We start from the raw sequence: 14,696 nt of genomic DNA on the forward strand, positions 1-14,696 counted from the left end.
AGACAAACTTCTTCCCTAACTATATGCTTATTTTAGCATATGGTATACTCAAATTATGCAGCGGGAGAGGAGGGGATTAAATAATGACAGTTGCTATAACACAATCCATCATGAGTTTTAGTGATAGAAATTGTTAAGTTTAGAGATAAAAAAAAAAAAAAAACCACGTAAAGATTCCATTCTAATTCAATTGTAGTGTCCCAGCACAGGCGATGCTCACCATTTCTTCCATTTCAAATCCTCACACTTATAACTATTGTTTCTTTTTTCTCCTTCTCCTTTGTTTTTTTCCCCAAGGAAAAAACTGCAGCTATGAGTGCCAGTTCCGACGCTGAGATGGCTGTTTTTGGCGAAGCAGCTTCCTACCTTCGAAAATCGGAAAAGGAGCGGATTGAGGCCCAAAACAAGCCTTTTGATGCTAAAACATCAGTCTTTGTCGTGGAGCCCAAGGAATCCTATGTGAAGAGCACTGTACAAAGCAAGGAGGGAGGGAAAGTAACTGTAAAGACGGAAAGTGGAGCAGTAAGTGAAAACACAATATTTTATGTTTAATAAAGATAAATAAGATAGATATTTCTCTATCTCCCCAATTAGAGTTGAAGCCTAACTCACTGGGAATCCCTGCACCTGTTGTCAATACAAACACCCTTCTAGTCGGCATATAGACATCAGATCTGAAAGGCGTTCACAGCAGTAATCGCATGTCTCCTAACTCCCCAGAGGACTTCGACCCACCTAAATATTGGCTTTACTGTTCTGTTTCAATTCCCCACTTCCCAACTAAATCTCTAAACTCGGGAGAAATAAAAACTAGTTCCTCCTACTAGAAGTTAAAATTCTACTTAAATAAATTATTAATATCCCCATTACTTTTCCCAAATATAAAGTTTCTTGCAATGAAAGAAAGGAAAAATTTTAAATGTAACCAACATATTAAAATAACAATAAAAGATATAAACTAATAAATCTGGGATGAGAAAAAGAACGTGGAAGGAAAAAAAATCTAAGAAAAAGGTAGTGTCCTAGATTACCATTGGAAACAAATTTTCTTAACATCAAACTACTCTGAAATGAATATATTTTCATGGTTTTATCAAAGGACATTGAATAACACAGTATGGTGAAAAGTATTTGCAATTATAGTTTTACACCAAAATAAACAGGCAAACGTAAACCTTATCTCCAACCATTAAAACAAATTGGTCTCTTGTTTACTTACCAGACTCTAACTGTAAGGGAAGACCAAGTCTTTCCTATGAACCCTCCAAAATATGACAAAATTGAGGACATGGCTATGATGACCCATCTACATGAACCTGGAGTGCTGTACAACCTCAAAGAGCGCTACGCAGCCTGGATGATCTATGTGAGTGCCCTTCTGCATCTCTTTTTATTCTGTTTATTTCCTTAAATAATAACAAGATCCACATGTTGAATTTTCTGATTCCCACAGACTTACTCGGGCCTCTTCTGTGTCACTGTCAACCCCTACAAGTGGCTGCCGGTGTACAACCCCGAGGTGGTGACGGCCTACAGAGGCAAAAAGCGTCAGGAGGCCCCACCCCACATCTTCTCCATCTCTGACAACGCCTATCAGTTCATGCTGACCGGTGAGTGAAGGAGGCATCTGTCTACAGAAATGTGTAAATAAAATCTTTGATGAATAAACAGACCTCTTTTGAGCCACATGAGGCTTCACTGTTTTCAAAAAACTTTTACAGCTATAATGTCCTATGTCCTTCCCAGCAGCCATGTGCATTTTTACAGATGAGTAGAGTGAAGTTCACAAAGTCACTGTCCTATCTGAGCTAACACAGCTAGGAAGGAGAAGCCTTGGTGAAGAAATTAGCGACCTCTGTAAATGTTATTTATGGCTTTTCATACTTTTTTACTTTATAATTTGAATAGAAAACAATTTCAAATATATTCCTTAAAAATATCCACATCCACAATAGTCAAAGAAAAGAGTTATCAACCATAACTGTAAAACTTTGTGAATTCTTATCTTTATTTACACAGTGATACGGCCAGCCTTTGGGGTAGCACATAAGTAAAGAAAGAGCTATTGAGTTTTGGCCCAACAACTTTTGAAGCACTGTCCTATTAGAATGAAAGGAAAAAAAAAAAAAAAAACCTTGCCTTTTTATTTGAGAGGAAAAAAAATCTCTTCTAGCAAAATTTAAAAAAAAAAAACTGTATCAAAATCTGTGGTTCCTGCCTTAATAAACATAAACAACCAATGCATACCACGTATGCATTTCCAAGTTCCTATTGTTTAACAGAATTTTGGAAACTGAAAGTTATTTTTCTTTTTTGTTTGCTCTTATTTTTTAATTGTCTTTTAAAGAAGGAAAGAAAAGAGAAAGAAATAAAATAGAAATCTCCTATTACAAATTGGCCAGTAATTCTACAAGGATTCTATGTCAGTAAATTGTTCTGTAGTTGTCAACAGAAGTTATAGCTACCTCTCAGAAATCAGCCAAACGCTGGCTCACTTCAGAGGTTTTAACACTCAGCAGCTGCATTTACATAGCTTATACATCAGCACTCACACTGAAGTCCCCACTCTCCCCCAGGCTTTGATTTGAGGCTGCTCCAAAATCAAGGTTACTTATGGCTCTAAACAGGATTTTCATATAAAATCATGCACAACTCTGGCATTTGACCTGATTAATGTTATTTTGGCATTGCCTAAAGAGAATAGAACATTGTTTTCTAATTTATGTTCCCACTACATGCAATACGACCTTCCATGATTTTGCTTAAACTATGGGAAAAAAATCTGAATATGATGCAAAATCTGCATTTACTTCCCTGAATGGAACTTTAAAGTTCTCTGAAGTCTATGCTTGTATCTACATCTAAACAACATCCAGATTTGTAGTTACTTTCTCTGAATACAATTTTAGAGTTCAGTATTCTCTAAAATCTATCAGTATAAGGTCTGGTACAGTGGCTCATGCCTGCAATCCTAGCCATCTGGGAGGTCAAGGCAAATGGATTGCTTAAGCTCAGGAGTTCAAGACTAGCCTGAGCAAGAGTGATACCCCTGTCTCTAAAACCAGCCAGGCATTGTGGCAGACACCTGTAGCCCCAACTACTCAAGAGGCTGAGCCAAGAGAATCACTTGATCCCAAGAGTCTGAGGTTGCTGTGAGCTATGATGCCACAGCACTCTACCAAGGGCAACAAAGTGAGACTATCTCTTAAAAAAAAATTATCAGTAGAGAATTAAAGATTAAACACAATGGCAAATTGATACAAATACAAAATATGAGTCACATAACTAGTGACAGTGTTTGTATTTATTATTTAGAAATGTGCATAGCATTAAAAGGGAAATAGAAGTCAATAAACACAAACATTCACAATTCCAGACCCCTTATTTAAAGTAAGAATCATTAGCAGTTAAAATAATGTCATCAAAAGCTGAGAGAAGGCCATGTGGCAGAAAAATATATAAACTGGAAGTCAAACAATCTAAATATAGTATCTTTAACCTTAACTAGCTATGTAATTAATATTAGAAAAGTCATTTATTCCTCTCTGGGTCTCAGCTTCTTTACCTGTTAAATGAAAGAGCTGGCCTTAGTAGCAATTTCTAAGATCTCTTATGACTTCAAAATTATATCATTCTTACTGAAGTATTTATAAATACAATTACATCATGCCTGGGGTTTTCTTTAAAAAAATCTAGGAGAATGAGAGAAAAACACAATTAAATTCAAGAAAGGGGCAGGAGGAAAAAGAGGAAGGGGTTCTGTAAGTTCCCACCTAACAGGTACAAGGGTCCACCTCCTAGATGAAGGACCCAACCACAAATTGGACTTTACCTAACAAATGCAAACAATGTAACCTAATCACATATACCTTTATATTAATCCAAATAAGTAAATAAAAGAACAAAACTAAATAAAATAAAATAATCCAGAAGATTGGGATAAGGTATACAAGACATAAAACACAGAGGCAACACAAGTGTCTGTTGATAGATGAATAAACAATGTTGTTCATATATAAAATATATTCTTCCTTGAAAAGGAAATTCTGACATGTGCTACAACAGGGAAAAACCTTAAGGATATTATGTTGGATGAAATAAGCCAGTCATAAAAATGACAAGTGCTATATGAATCCACTTACATGAGGTATTTAGAGTAGTCAAATTCACAGAGACAGAAAATAGAGTGGTGGTTTCCAGGGGCTGGGAAGAGTAAGAAATGGAGAGTTTGTATTTAATGAACACAGAGTTTCAGTTTTACAAGATGAAAAGAGTTATGGAGCTGGAAGGTAGTGAGGTTTGCACAACATAACGAATACACTTAATACCACTGACCTGTACACGTAAATATAGTTTAGGTGGTAAATTTTGTTATGTGTATTTTACCATGACTAATAATAATAATAATAATAAGTACCCCCAAAACTCTACATGATATTTTGCCTCTTATTTTCACAAATTTTACTCCAAGAGGCAATTGGCTATTTTGGAGGCTAAACACAAAACCAAAATCATAGGCAACATCTTCAAAAAGTAAAAAACAAAACAAACAAAAAAAAAACTGTTTGACTTGAACTGATTCAATAATCTTCATATTGAATGTCCATTTGTTAATTGATCATCTTGATCTCTTTCACAGATCGTGAGAACCAGTCCATACTGATCACGTATGTGACATTTTTTTCCTCTCAGATTGGCAGTGATTATCTTAGATGTTGACAAGGTGGGCTATAGTTCTGACTTCTGGTCTGATTTCTGTTTGGCAGTGGAGAATCCGGGGCAGGAAAGACTGTAAACACCAAGCGTGTCATCCAGTACTTTGCAACAATTGCAGTCACTGGGGAGAAGAAGAAGGAGGAATCAGGCAAAATGCAGGTACGTTTGTCTTGCAGCCAGAGTTAGAATTAAGACTGTCAGGATTCTTCGAAGTCTAGAGCCCCAAATATTGAGAGCTGCTCTTGCCTTTGCAGGGGACTCTGGAAGATCAAATCATCAGTGCCAACCCCCTACTGGAGGCCTTTGGCAACGCCAAGACTGTGAGGAATGACAACTCCTCTCGTTTTGTAAGTCTCTTGGTCACTGAAGTGGTTGCCATGTCTGAATTACTATTTCAGTTGCATCATTCTGTGCACTTCAGTTCTCTAATATTAAATAATCTTTATCTTTTCAAGGGTAAATTCATTAGAATCCACTTCGGTACTACAGGGAAGCTGGCATCTGCTGATATTGAAACATGTGAGTAACAGGACCACTGAAAAATCAAAGCACAGAGACAAGTGATTTCATTTGCAGGAATATTTTGCAACACTTGCTGTGCATGAAGCCTGTAAAAGACTGATCTGCTGCCAGTGTTGCCCAGGACCTAATGCCAGATTTATCCATCATCCACTGAGGGCTCTGTTTATTTCAATCTCAGTCTGCTTCTTCTGTAGCACATTCTAGAGAAAATCCTGCCTCAGAAGCAAATATGCTGTTTTTCCAGGACAAATAGCAGAGGTCCTCAAACTTTTTAAACAGGGGGCCAGTTCACTGTCCCTCAGACCGTTGGAGGGCCAGACTATAGTTTAAAAATAAAAAAAAAAAACTATGAACAAATACCTGTGCACACTGCACATATCTTATTTTGAAGTAAAAAAACAAAATGGTAACAAATACAATCACACCACCTCATGTGGCCCGTGGGCTGTAGTTTGAGAACTCCTGTACTAGGGCTTCCTTTGGATTCCTATGAGTTACCTACGGGTTCCTGATATATTTCTGTAATTTGCTCTTGGTCTGAGCTTTGGTAGATGATTCCAAGGTAGCCCTCACACCAGCAGGACCGGATCAATTAAAATACAGAGGTCACAAATACTCCATATAAAAAATTTATTTGTTCTAGAGCAGGTATGCTCTCAGATGGTGAAAACCATGGGCAATTATCATACCCATCTGCATTGCTAATATGTACAACTGCAGGATCATCAAGTTGAAATCTCAGTGGAGCCAAATGTAATACCCCCAATTTTGGCCAGAGGCACTGATTCATTTAATATCTTAGATGCACTGATTTTTCTTTCAAATTCAATGTCTCTCTCTCTTTCCAGATCTTCTGGAGAAGTCTAGAGTTACTTTCCAGCTAAAGGCTGAAAGAAGCTATCATATTTTTTATCAGATCACTTCCAATAAGAAGCCAGATCTAACTGGTAAGAAAGGACTTAAATTCACAGACTAGAAGTTAGTGTAATAATATCTTCTAATGCAAAACCTAAATGTACCCTGAATTCTGTGTACCCAGAAATGCTCCTGATCACCACCAACCCATATGACTATGCCTTTGTCAGTCAGGGGGAGATCACAGTCCCCAGCATTGATGACCAAGAAGAGCTGATGGCCACAGATGTAAGTTACACATGTATTTTTCTTAAAATGACAACAGCAACACCCCATTGATGTGGTTACCTTAGGATACCCCCATAAATTCTCCTGTCAGTCTTTTCTGCCCTCACTTTTGTCCTATCATTTCTTCTGGCAGAGTGCCATTGACATCCTGGGCTTCACTCCTGAAGAAAAAGTGTCCATCTACAAACTCACAGGAGCTGTGATGCATTATGGGAATATGAAATTCAAGCAAAAGCAGCGTGAAGAACAAGCTGAGCCAGATGGCACTGAAGGTACCACATGAACCTCCATCTGGGTTGGAATCAGAGAACATGGCCCTCCGAAAAAGGAAAAATAAAACTCCTACACTTGTTAACTCCTTTGTAGCTGGACTTCTGAACAACATATACACATTTACACATAGTGCAAACTTTCTGCACTCCCCCCTCCTTACATCTCCATATCTCTTTCATTTCTATCAAGCCCAAATAAATTATAGTACACCTCAATAGCCACTTATAAGCACAGCCTTTAAGACAAAATGAGATGGAATAGTGTTCCTGCTTTGCCTTGGCAATGGTCTGTTTTGGCACTAGCTAGCAAAATTAGTGATGGGCAACAGAGAATCTGCCCAAACACAGGGTTAGGGGTGAAAGATACCCCTAGTGACAACTGCATGCATGTGTTGTCTGTACAGAAACCTATAGACTATATGAGCAGCAGATGAAAAAGGGAATTAAGAAAGAAAAATCATATTCTCTACATATGGAAAGAACATACAGTGTACAGGACAACAGAAAGCTAATCATCTGCCCATAAAGCCAGTCCTGACCACCCCAGCTGGACATTCTCTCTCCTGCCTCTAAACTTTTTAGTGGTCACTTTTGTGTCTGACATGTGGCATTTGTTTATGTTATAGTCATTGGCAGAATTTTAGGAAGAAATTCTACTGAGATCAATAGAGTGAAATTTAATCCTCACATTTTCAGATAAAATTAAACCAGTAAGATTAAATTGGGAGGGGCAAAACTAAAAGCGCAAATATTCTGGCTTTTGTCCCTCCCTAACAGTGATTATTTATCTTATCCTCCCAACTACACCAATGTGTCTTAAAAACAGGGACTTTGGCTTTTACGCTGCATAAATATTGCAGCAAATACTGGACTTACGTTTACCATTGATGAAAACTTTCTCAAAACTACTTGCAACACATCACTGAAGGCCAGTGTAACTGATCAAATATGTAGAGGCAAGCATATGCTCTAAGATATAGAATTATTCAAAGCTTTTGTTTAAATAATATAAAAATGAATTGGAGAAAAATGGAAAGATTAAGGAGGATATACACCATCATACAACAGTTCCTGAATTGTGTCTCTACAGTTGCTGACAAGGCAGCCTATCTCCAGAGTCTGAACTCTGCTGACCTGCTCAAAGCCCTCTGCTACCCCAGGGTCAAGGTTGGCAATGAGTATGTCACTAAAGGCCAGACTGTGCAGCAGGTAAGTGCACAACCTCAGTGAATCACACACATCCTAGGCCTTCATGACACATCTTTAATAAGGCCGACACTTTACTCTATCTGTGAAGGTGTACAATGCAGTGGGTGCTCTGGCCAAAGCTGTCTATGAGAAGATGTTCCTGTGGATGGTCACCCGCATCAACCAGCAGCTGGACACCAAGCAGCCCAGGCAGTATTTCATTGGGGTCTTGGACATTGCTGGCTTTGAGATCTTTGATGTGAGTTATTTTCATAGTAATAAAAATTGAGAGGGCGGCAATTGTCATCTTTTATATATTAAACATTACCATTATACATTTACATTTGTAGTGTCCATATTGCTTGCTCCAACACTGCACCTAGACCAAGTGTTATCTCCAAAATACCTAGGAGGTAACAGAATGCAATAAAACAACAGCTAACACTTACGGAGCAGTCCGCATATTTCGGGCACTGTATTAGGGACTTCAAAATGTTACCTTCTTTAATCTTCAAAACAACCCAAGAAGTAGCTAATATTATCCCTAATTACATACAGAAGAGACTAAGACAGAAGAAAATCAAAACACTAGCTAAAGATGCCCTGGGCATATAAGACAAGGCCAGGAGAGGAACCCAGGTCTGTAGCATCTGGTCATACACAAGGCATTTTCCATGAAGAAGGAAAGGCCCAAGGGCAGAAGCTTAGAGACAAATGATAGTGTCTCCTCTTCCAGGTTCATCTTACACAATTTCACCTCCAGGACATCAGCTTAATCATCTACAAAATGAGAAAATAAATTATTACAAAGACTCTTTTAGATCTTTGCTGGGATAAATCAGGCCCCTACTTTTACACACAAAACAAAGGAGATTTGCCAAATGTTTGATATCAACAGAGGAGAAATTAGTCTATTCATTTCACTTTATAAAACAAGATCTTTACCACTAAAGGTCTTAAGATAAGCTTTCCTGAACAATGTGACAGCCCAAGGTAAAATGTGCACTCTATTTTGAATTGGAGAGTGGAAGTGGTTAACAGAAGTTTTCCAATAACTTACTTTCCCCCTCACCTTTAAATATTCACCCTAACACACAGGACCATAATTGTACCTCTATTGTATATTTTTTCCCATGTAATCTTACAGGTAAAAGGAGGTGAATTCTCCCAGAACGTTTGTTATTTAATTGATACCAGGGCCCCTTAATAATACCTAGAATTCATGAGAAAGGCTCATATCAATAATAATCTTTTTGCCCTGGGAATTGTGAAGGAACAACAATTAGTTTAAATTGTATCTCATTACTATAGTCTCCATTTTCCATTGAAAGAGTTTTTCAGTAATGAATTTTACTACTGTAATATAAAAACCCATTTAATGTTGGAAATCTCTACTATTCTGTGTAGTTCAATAGCCTGGAGCAGCTGTGCATCAACTTCACCAATGAGAAACTCCAACAGTTTTTCAATCACCACATGTTCGTGCTGGAGCAGGAGGAGTACAAGAAGGAAGGTATCGAGTGGACATTTATTGACTTTGGGATGGACCTGGCCGCCTGCATCGAGCTCATAGAGAAGGTTTGTTTGACTTCTAAAGACAGGTCAGACTGTAACTTTCCCATATGTCTTAATTCTAGAAAGTATTACTATAATCTCAAATAATTTGTGAACTAAAAAAAATTATTTTGAAATTATTTCTTCAACTTTTACATAAGAAGGATTGGATAGTGTTTTGTTTTTGTTCTAACCATTTTTATTCTGATACTGAGTCAAATCCAGGTTTAAAACAACACTGAAACTTATTTGAGATGGCCTCCTTCACCTTCATTAATGCTTAATCTATCTCCAATATAAGCCAAGATGTCAGTAATAATATTTTTTCTAAGCATTAATGCATACATAATACAGCTAATCTATTTGAATTCAAGAAGTCAAACTGCACATGCTATTTCATAATCTATGTTTAAAAAGATTAAATAGACACAATATCTTAAATAAGGTTTGAGTTATTTATAGATGCTATTTAACTATTGTACACAGAGCCAACATCATTCTAAGTCAGTGCCCTTTTCATAGCAAAATAAATCTTTGACAATAGATTTATTCATTTAATAGGGAAAAAGTTGACAAATACATAACATTTTAATAAGTCACCTCCACAGGCTGTGTTGACATTTGGAGTTTGTATCCAGCTATTCTTTTAATTAAAAGTAATGTTATAGAACAGATTGAACATGGGAAGTAATGGTGGAAGCATCATTCTCGTGATAACAAAGAGACTTTTTTGAGTTGTCACCCTAGTTTATTTCATACGTATATTTAATTGGAGGCGTACATAATTCAGTCAAATGACGGCCACCATGTCCACATCTATTGAAAGAAGATAGGTTGACCTCAACGTTTACTTTTCTGAATTCAGCCACTAGGCATCTTCTCTATCCTGGAAGAGGAGTGCATGTTCCCCAAGGCAACAGACACCTCCTTCAAGAACAAGCTATATGACCAGCATCTAGGCAAGTCTGCCAACTTCCAGAAGCCCAAGGTGGTCAAAGGCAAGGCTGAGGCCCACTTCTCCCTGATTCACTATGCTGGCACTGTGGACTACAACATTACTGGCTGGCTCGACAAAAATAAGGATCCCCTGAATGACACTGTGGTTGGGCTGTACCAGAAGTCTGCAATGAAGACTCTGGCTAGTCTCTTTTCTACATATGCAAGTGCTGAAGCAGGTACCTTCTGTGCCTTTAATCTAAATTAAAGTTATTCCCACAGAATGTTCACATAACACATGTTCATATAAACCTCTGGTATTTTACTCTAATCAAGAGGTTTTCTTTTGACTTCAGATAGCGGCACAAAGAAAGGTGCTAAGAAGAAGGGCTCTTCTTTCCAGACTGTGTCTGCCCTTTTCAGGGTAAAGTACAAATTCAATTTGAAAAATACATTCAGTTTCTGTGAATTGCCATAATTATGGGATTTAGAATAAATTATGAGGGAATGAAATGTTAATAGGAATCACTTCAAATATTTACTCTTGTCAGGGTAGAGCCAAAGAAATAACTACTCCCGTGGGACAGATGCTTTACCCCATTATTCCTCATTATGATTATCTAAAGTATTCAAGAATGCCAAAAGGTCCTTACAAGCTTTCTTATTACATAATGAGGTTGATTTCTAAACTAGCAGAGTAGCTGAAATTTAAAGCTGTCCCTGTGGAAGACGTATTCTTATTCTACTAATACTGCCCTTAGAGAATGAGCCTGAGAAACACTCTTTAGGACATCTTCCACCAAAACACATCTTTGCCCTCTGAGATGGATTTAATTTTTTTTTACAGCTGAAAATAATCTAAAAAAGCTAAGCCTAGTGATTTACGTGGATGATTATGCTAGCAAACATCTCTTTAGATTAAAAGAACAATGATTTTACTATAAAATAATGGGATTTTCTTACATAACTTACAAACAGGCTCTTCCAAAGGGGAATATGCTCAATGTCTGGACTAAAGGATGCTTTACCAAAGCTAGTATTGCTAAGTCTCATTCCTCTTAAAACTAAAATGCAGATATCACATGTGGCCTATGACAAGAAAACTGCTCTTGTTCTTTTCTTTCTCACTACCCATTTGCAATGTCTTACCCAATAAATTCTTGTTTCATCAACTTGTCCTTGTATGTGTTTCCAAAATAACAAATTCACATTAATTATTTTCTTCATTTCCTAATAGTTAACTGAGATGTGGAAAAAAAAAAAGTATCTTCTTAAGAGTGTATCTAAGAAGTACTGAGAGATATTTATCTGTGTATTTTCCATGACAAAATAAAACATCATTTTGTCATAGTCAATTATTCTGTTTCTAGAATAATTCTCCCCTGTAAGCTTCAGACTGTAGATATTTTCAGGTACCCAAGATCTGTCCATGCAAGGTTATATAGTCTCAAAATTTCAGACTCTTCAAAAAACAAAGCAAAACAAGAAGTTAGAGACCCAGGGAATAATAAACTCAAGGAAGGAATGGCAAAAGTTAGCACAATTGCTAACCTAGGTTATCACTGTAAACTGCTACTGTGAAAATATTAGCACTGAGGGAGAAGAAAGACCTCAGAGTATTTTAGTCTTAATCTCAAGTATTTTTAGATATGACCCAGAGAGACAAGAGGAATTTTACACAGTCAGGTAGCTCATTAGAAGCAAGGAAAGGCCACAGACTTTTGTCTTTTTCTGTGCACCAAGGCTTCTGAATGTGCAGTTTGTTTACAAGACTGACCCTATGTGTTAGAAATGAATGAATACCTTGGAGATCTGTATTTCTTCTCAATACTTTGGCCTTTTGGTTATTTGGCAGGCTGTAACTCTGGAGACCTTCACAGTAGACAGTAATTGAAGCCTCATAGACTTATACCTAGTGTTAAAAGACTGCCTCAGTTCACTCCATATAAGTATAAAAAAGCAATCTCAACTATAACTTTCTCATCAAGTCCCTTCTGTCTGGTTTTCTAGGACAATTTAAATAAACTGATGACCAATCTGAGAAGCACACACCCTCACTTTGTAAGGTGTATCATTCCAAATGAAACCAAAACTCCTGGTAAGGCACAGGGCACAGACTAATCAGTCTTAGGTTTGAAAATGCAATGCTTAGTAGTAAGTATTATTCTATATTTTTAGGGGCAATGGAACATGAACTTGTCCTGCACCAGCTGAGGTGTAATGGTGTTCTGGAAGGCATACGCATCTGTAGGAAAGGATTCCCAAGCAGAATCTTATATGGGGATTTTAAACAAAGGTCAGTTCTCTGTCTTATATGTCACTGAAATCTGTGACTATTTTATCATCTTAATTTTTGTCCTCTGGTCATTGTATTTCACATATCCCTTTAGCATATTTAAATGTTTTGTCTCAGCAGAAATGTCAGGCACCCTTTTGAGTATATATTACAAAATTAAGAAGTCAACTAGTATAGTTTTGTGGTAGTAGGATAGAATAACAGGTTGGAAGAATAACAGGAAAGTGGCAGGCAACAGAAAACCACATTGCTTTACTATCTAACCTTACAGGACAGCTAGATTTTCTACTTTAACTTTTGCTCCCAGATGTTTAGTGATATTTTGTTTGGTTTACATGTGATCTCACTTTTCTAACCATTCTTTCTTTGTTTACCTGAGCAGATACAAGGTTTTAAATGCAAGTGCTATTCCAGAAGGACAGTTCATTGATAGTAAGAAGGCTTCTGAGAAACTTCTTGCTTCTATTGATATTGACCATACACAATATAAATTTGGGCATACCAAGGTATAGCTGTTACTTATTTACATCTGATCCAAGTAGCTTCTGCCATTTCTGGGTCTCCTGTAGTAGGGGGATGATTTGTGACTCTCTCTTTCACCAGGTTTTCTTCAAAGCTGGCCTTTTGGGTCTTCTGGAAGAAATGAGAGATGAAAAATTGGCCCAGATTATAACAAGAACACAAGCTGTCTGTAGGGGATTCCTAATGAGGGTAGAATATCAGAAGATGTTGCAAAGAAGGTAACAACCATACAGAATATCAGGATAAGATCCCTTTTGGACTACCAATTAGCCTCCCCTGTTCATTAATTCTTTCATTTTGTGGCTAATATGTGCCACTTATCCAGTTCAGAACTCACCCCCACAACACATCAGCCTTTGCTTCAGCCCTCACACCTGGATTCCCTCTAAAACTTCTCTCCTGCCTCCAATTTCCCATTTCCATCCACCTCACTTACAGCTGCAGAATAGTTTGCACTAAGCACTATTTCCATCAAGCCAGTTGCCTTGCTTGCTGTCACAACCTTCTCTATCATTTCCAACCACACAATCTTTGACAGCCAAGATAAGCAATTTGCTTATCTCCTATTCTCATGTTTGATAGGCCCTCTCCCCTCATCCTAACTTAATCTGTTTACCAATTTAAAACTTTAATTTCCCCTTTCTGTAATTAACCTCACCTGGATTATCTACCTAGCATGATTGCCGTCTCCTTCCATATACACTGCACGTTCATTTCACACAACCGCACTATTTCAGGTCTGTATTGTAAGTATTTCTGAGTCTTTTCCATGTGTCTGCATTGGGGGTTGTATTAGGGTGTCTTCCTTTGCAGAATTACAGGCCTTAAAACAGATTGGATTTTAACAAGCTTGAAGAGAATACACATTACTACAAAATAGTCAAACCTAGCCAGTCTATGGCTATCATCCACAGAACAGCATCTCTTATTACTATTGTTCAATTTTGTTTAAATAAAACTAATTTTGGAGATCAATCCATACTAAATACCCTGTGAATATTAACAGTCTAATTAAGCAGATAAGACCAAGGCAACTGAAAGAATTTGAGACAAGCCAGTATATTATCGGAAGAAGCTAACAAAAGGAGTTTATAGAGTGGTGTTCAGAATAAAAGGAGTGCTTCAAGGAAGATCTAACAAATGATAAGCTCAGTTTAGGTGGGGCAATACAGAAAACAACCAATGCCATTTCACGGTTCATATCCATGTGCTGACAAAGAAGCAGCACAATCAACTTAGAATTACCGTGTCCACTCCCAAGTCACTAATATTGTCATATGTCAAGTGGTACAGGGTGCTCATACATTCACAGTATTTACCCTCTAATGTCAGCTTCTTTGCTAGTTTGAGAACACAGATTTGCTCAATATGAAGAGGACTCACGTTAGCAAAGTGACTAAAGACTACTGAATTTGAGTGTGAGTGTGAGAATGTGTGTATGTGTGTTTAAATCCTACACATGATATATACAAAATTTGACATATACATCATTTATATGTGGGGGGCATTCATTAAAAGAGGAGTTTGTGTGTAAAAAACAATCATAA

At 37.3% G+C, this 14,696-nt stretch overlaps 1 protein-coding gene across 1 annotated transcript in view; it reads left to right on the forward strand.

The window, feature by feature from the left end:
- Positions 1 to 297: 297 nt before the first annotated feature.
- Positions 298 to 14,696, forward strand: part of MYH8 (myosin heavy chain 8) — a 35,347-nt gene continuing 20,948 nt past the window's right edge. The window contains exons 1-19 of the mRNA XM_053569614.1: positions 298 to 522; positions 1,223 to 1,366; positions 1,454 to 1,610; positions 4,640 to 4,667; positions 4,767 to 4,875; positions 4,971 to 5,063; positions 5,172 to 5,235; positions 6,087 to 6,185; positions 6,278 to 6,381; positions 6,515 to 6,653; positions 7,744 to 7,862; positions 7,951 to 8,100; positions 9,249 to 9,419; positions 10,261 to 10,570; positions 10,688 to 10,755; positions 12,342 to 12,429; positions 12,510 to 12,627; positions 13,010 to 13,133; positions 13,231 to 13,367. Coding sequence (XP_053425589.1) covers positions 313 to 522; positions 1,223 to 1,366; positions 1,454 to 1,610; positions 4,640 to 4,667; positions 4,767 to 4,875; positions 4,971 to 5,063; positions 5,172 to 5,235; positions 6,087 to 6,185; positions 6,278 to 6,381; positions 6,515 to 6,653; positions 7,744 to 7,862; positions 7,951 to 8,100; positions 9,249 to 9,419; positions 10,261 to 10,570; positions 10,688 to 10,755; positions 12,342 to 12,429; positions 12,510 to 12,627; positions 13,010 to 13,133; positions 13,231 to 13,367 — 2,432 coding nt within the window. The 5' untranslated portion in view covers positions 298 to 312. The remainder of the gene's footprint in view (positions 523 to 1,222; positions 1,367 to 1,453; positions 1,611 to 4,639; positions 4,668 to 4,766; positions 4,876 to 4,970; positions 5,064 to 5,171; positions 5,236 to 6,086; positions 6,186 to 6,277; positions 6,382 to 6,514; positions 6,654 to 7,743; positions 7,863 to 7,950; positions 8,101 to 9,248; positions 9,420 to 10,260; positions 10,571 to 10,687; positions 10,756 to 12,341; positions 12,430 to 12,509; positions 12,628 to 13,009; positions 13,134 to 13,230; positions 13,368 to 14,696) is intronic.

The sequence above is a fragment of the Nycticebus coucang genome, chromosome 18 (assembly GCF_027406575.1).
Source record: "Nycticebus coucang isolate mNycCou1 chromosome 18, mNycCou1.pri, whole genome shotgun sequence".
Taxonomy (NCBI): Eukaryota; Metazoa; Chordata; class Mammalia; order Primates; family Lorisidae; genus Nycticebus; species Nycticebus coucang.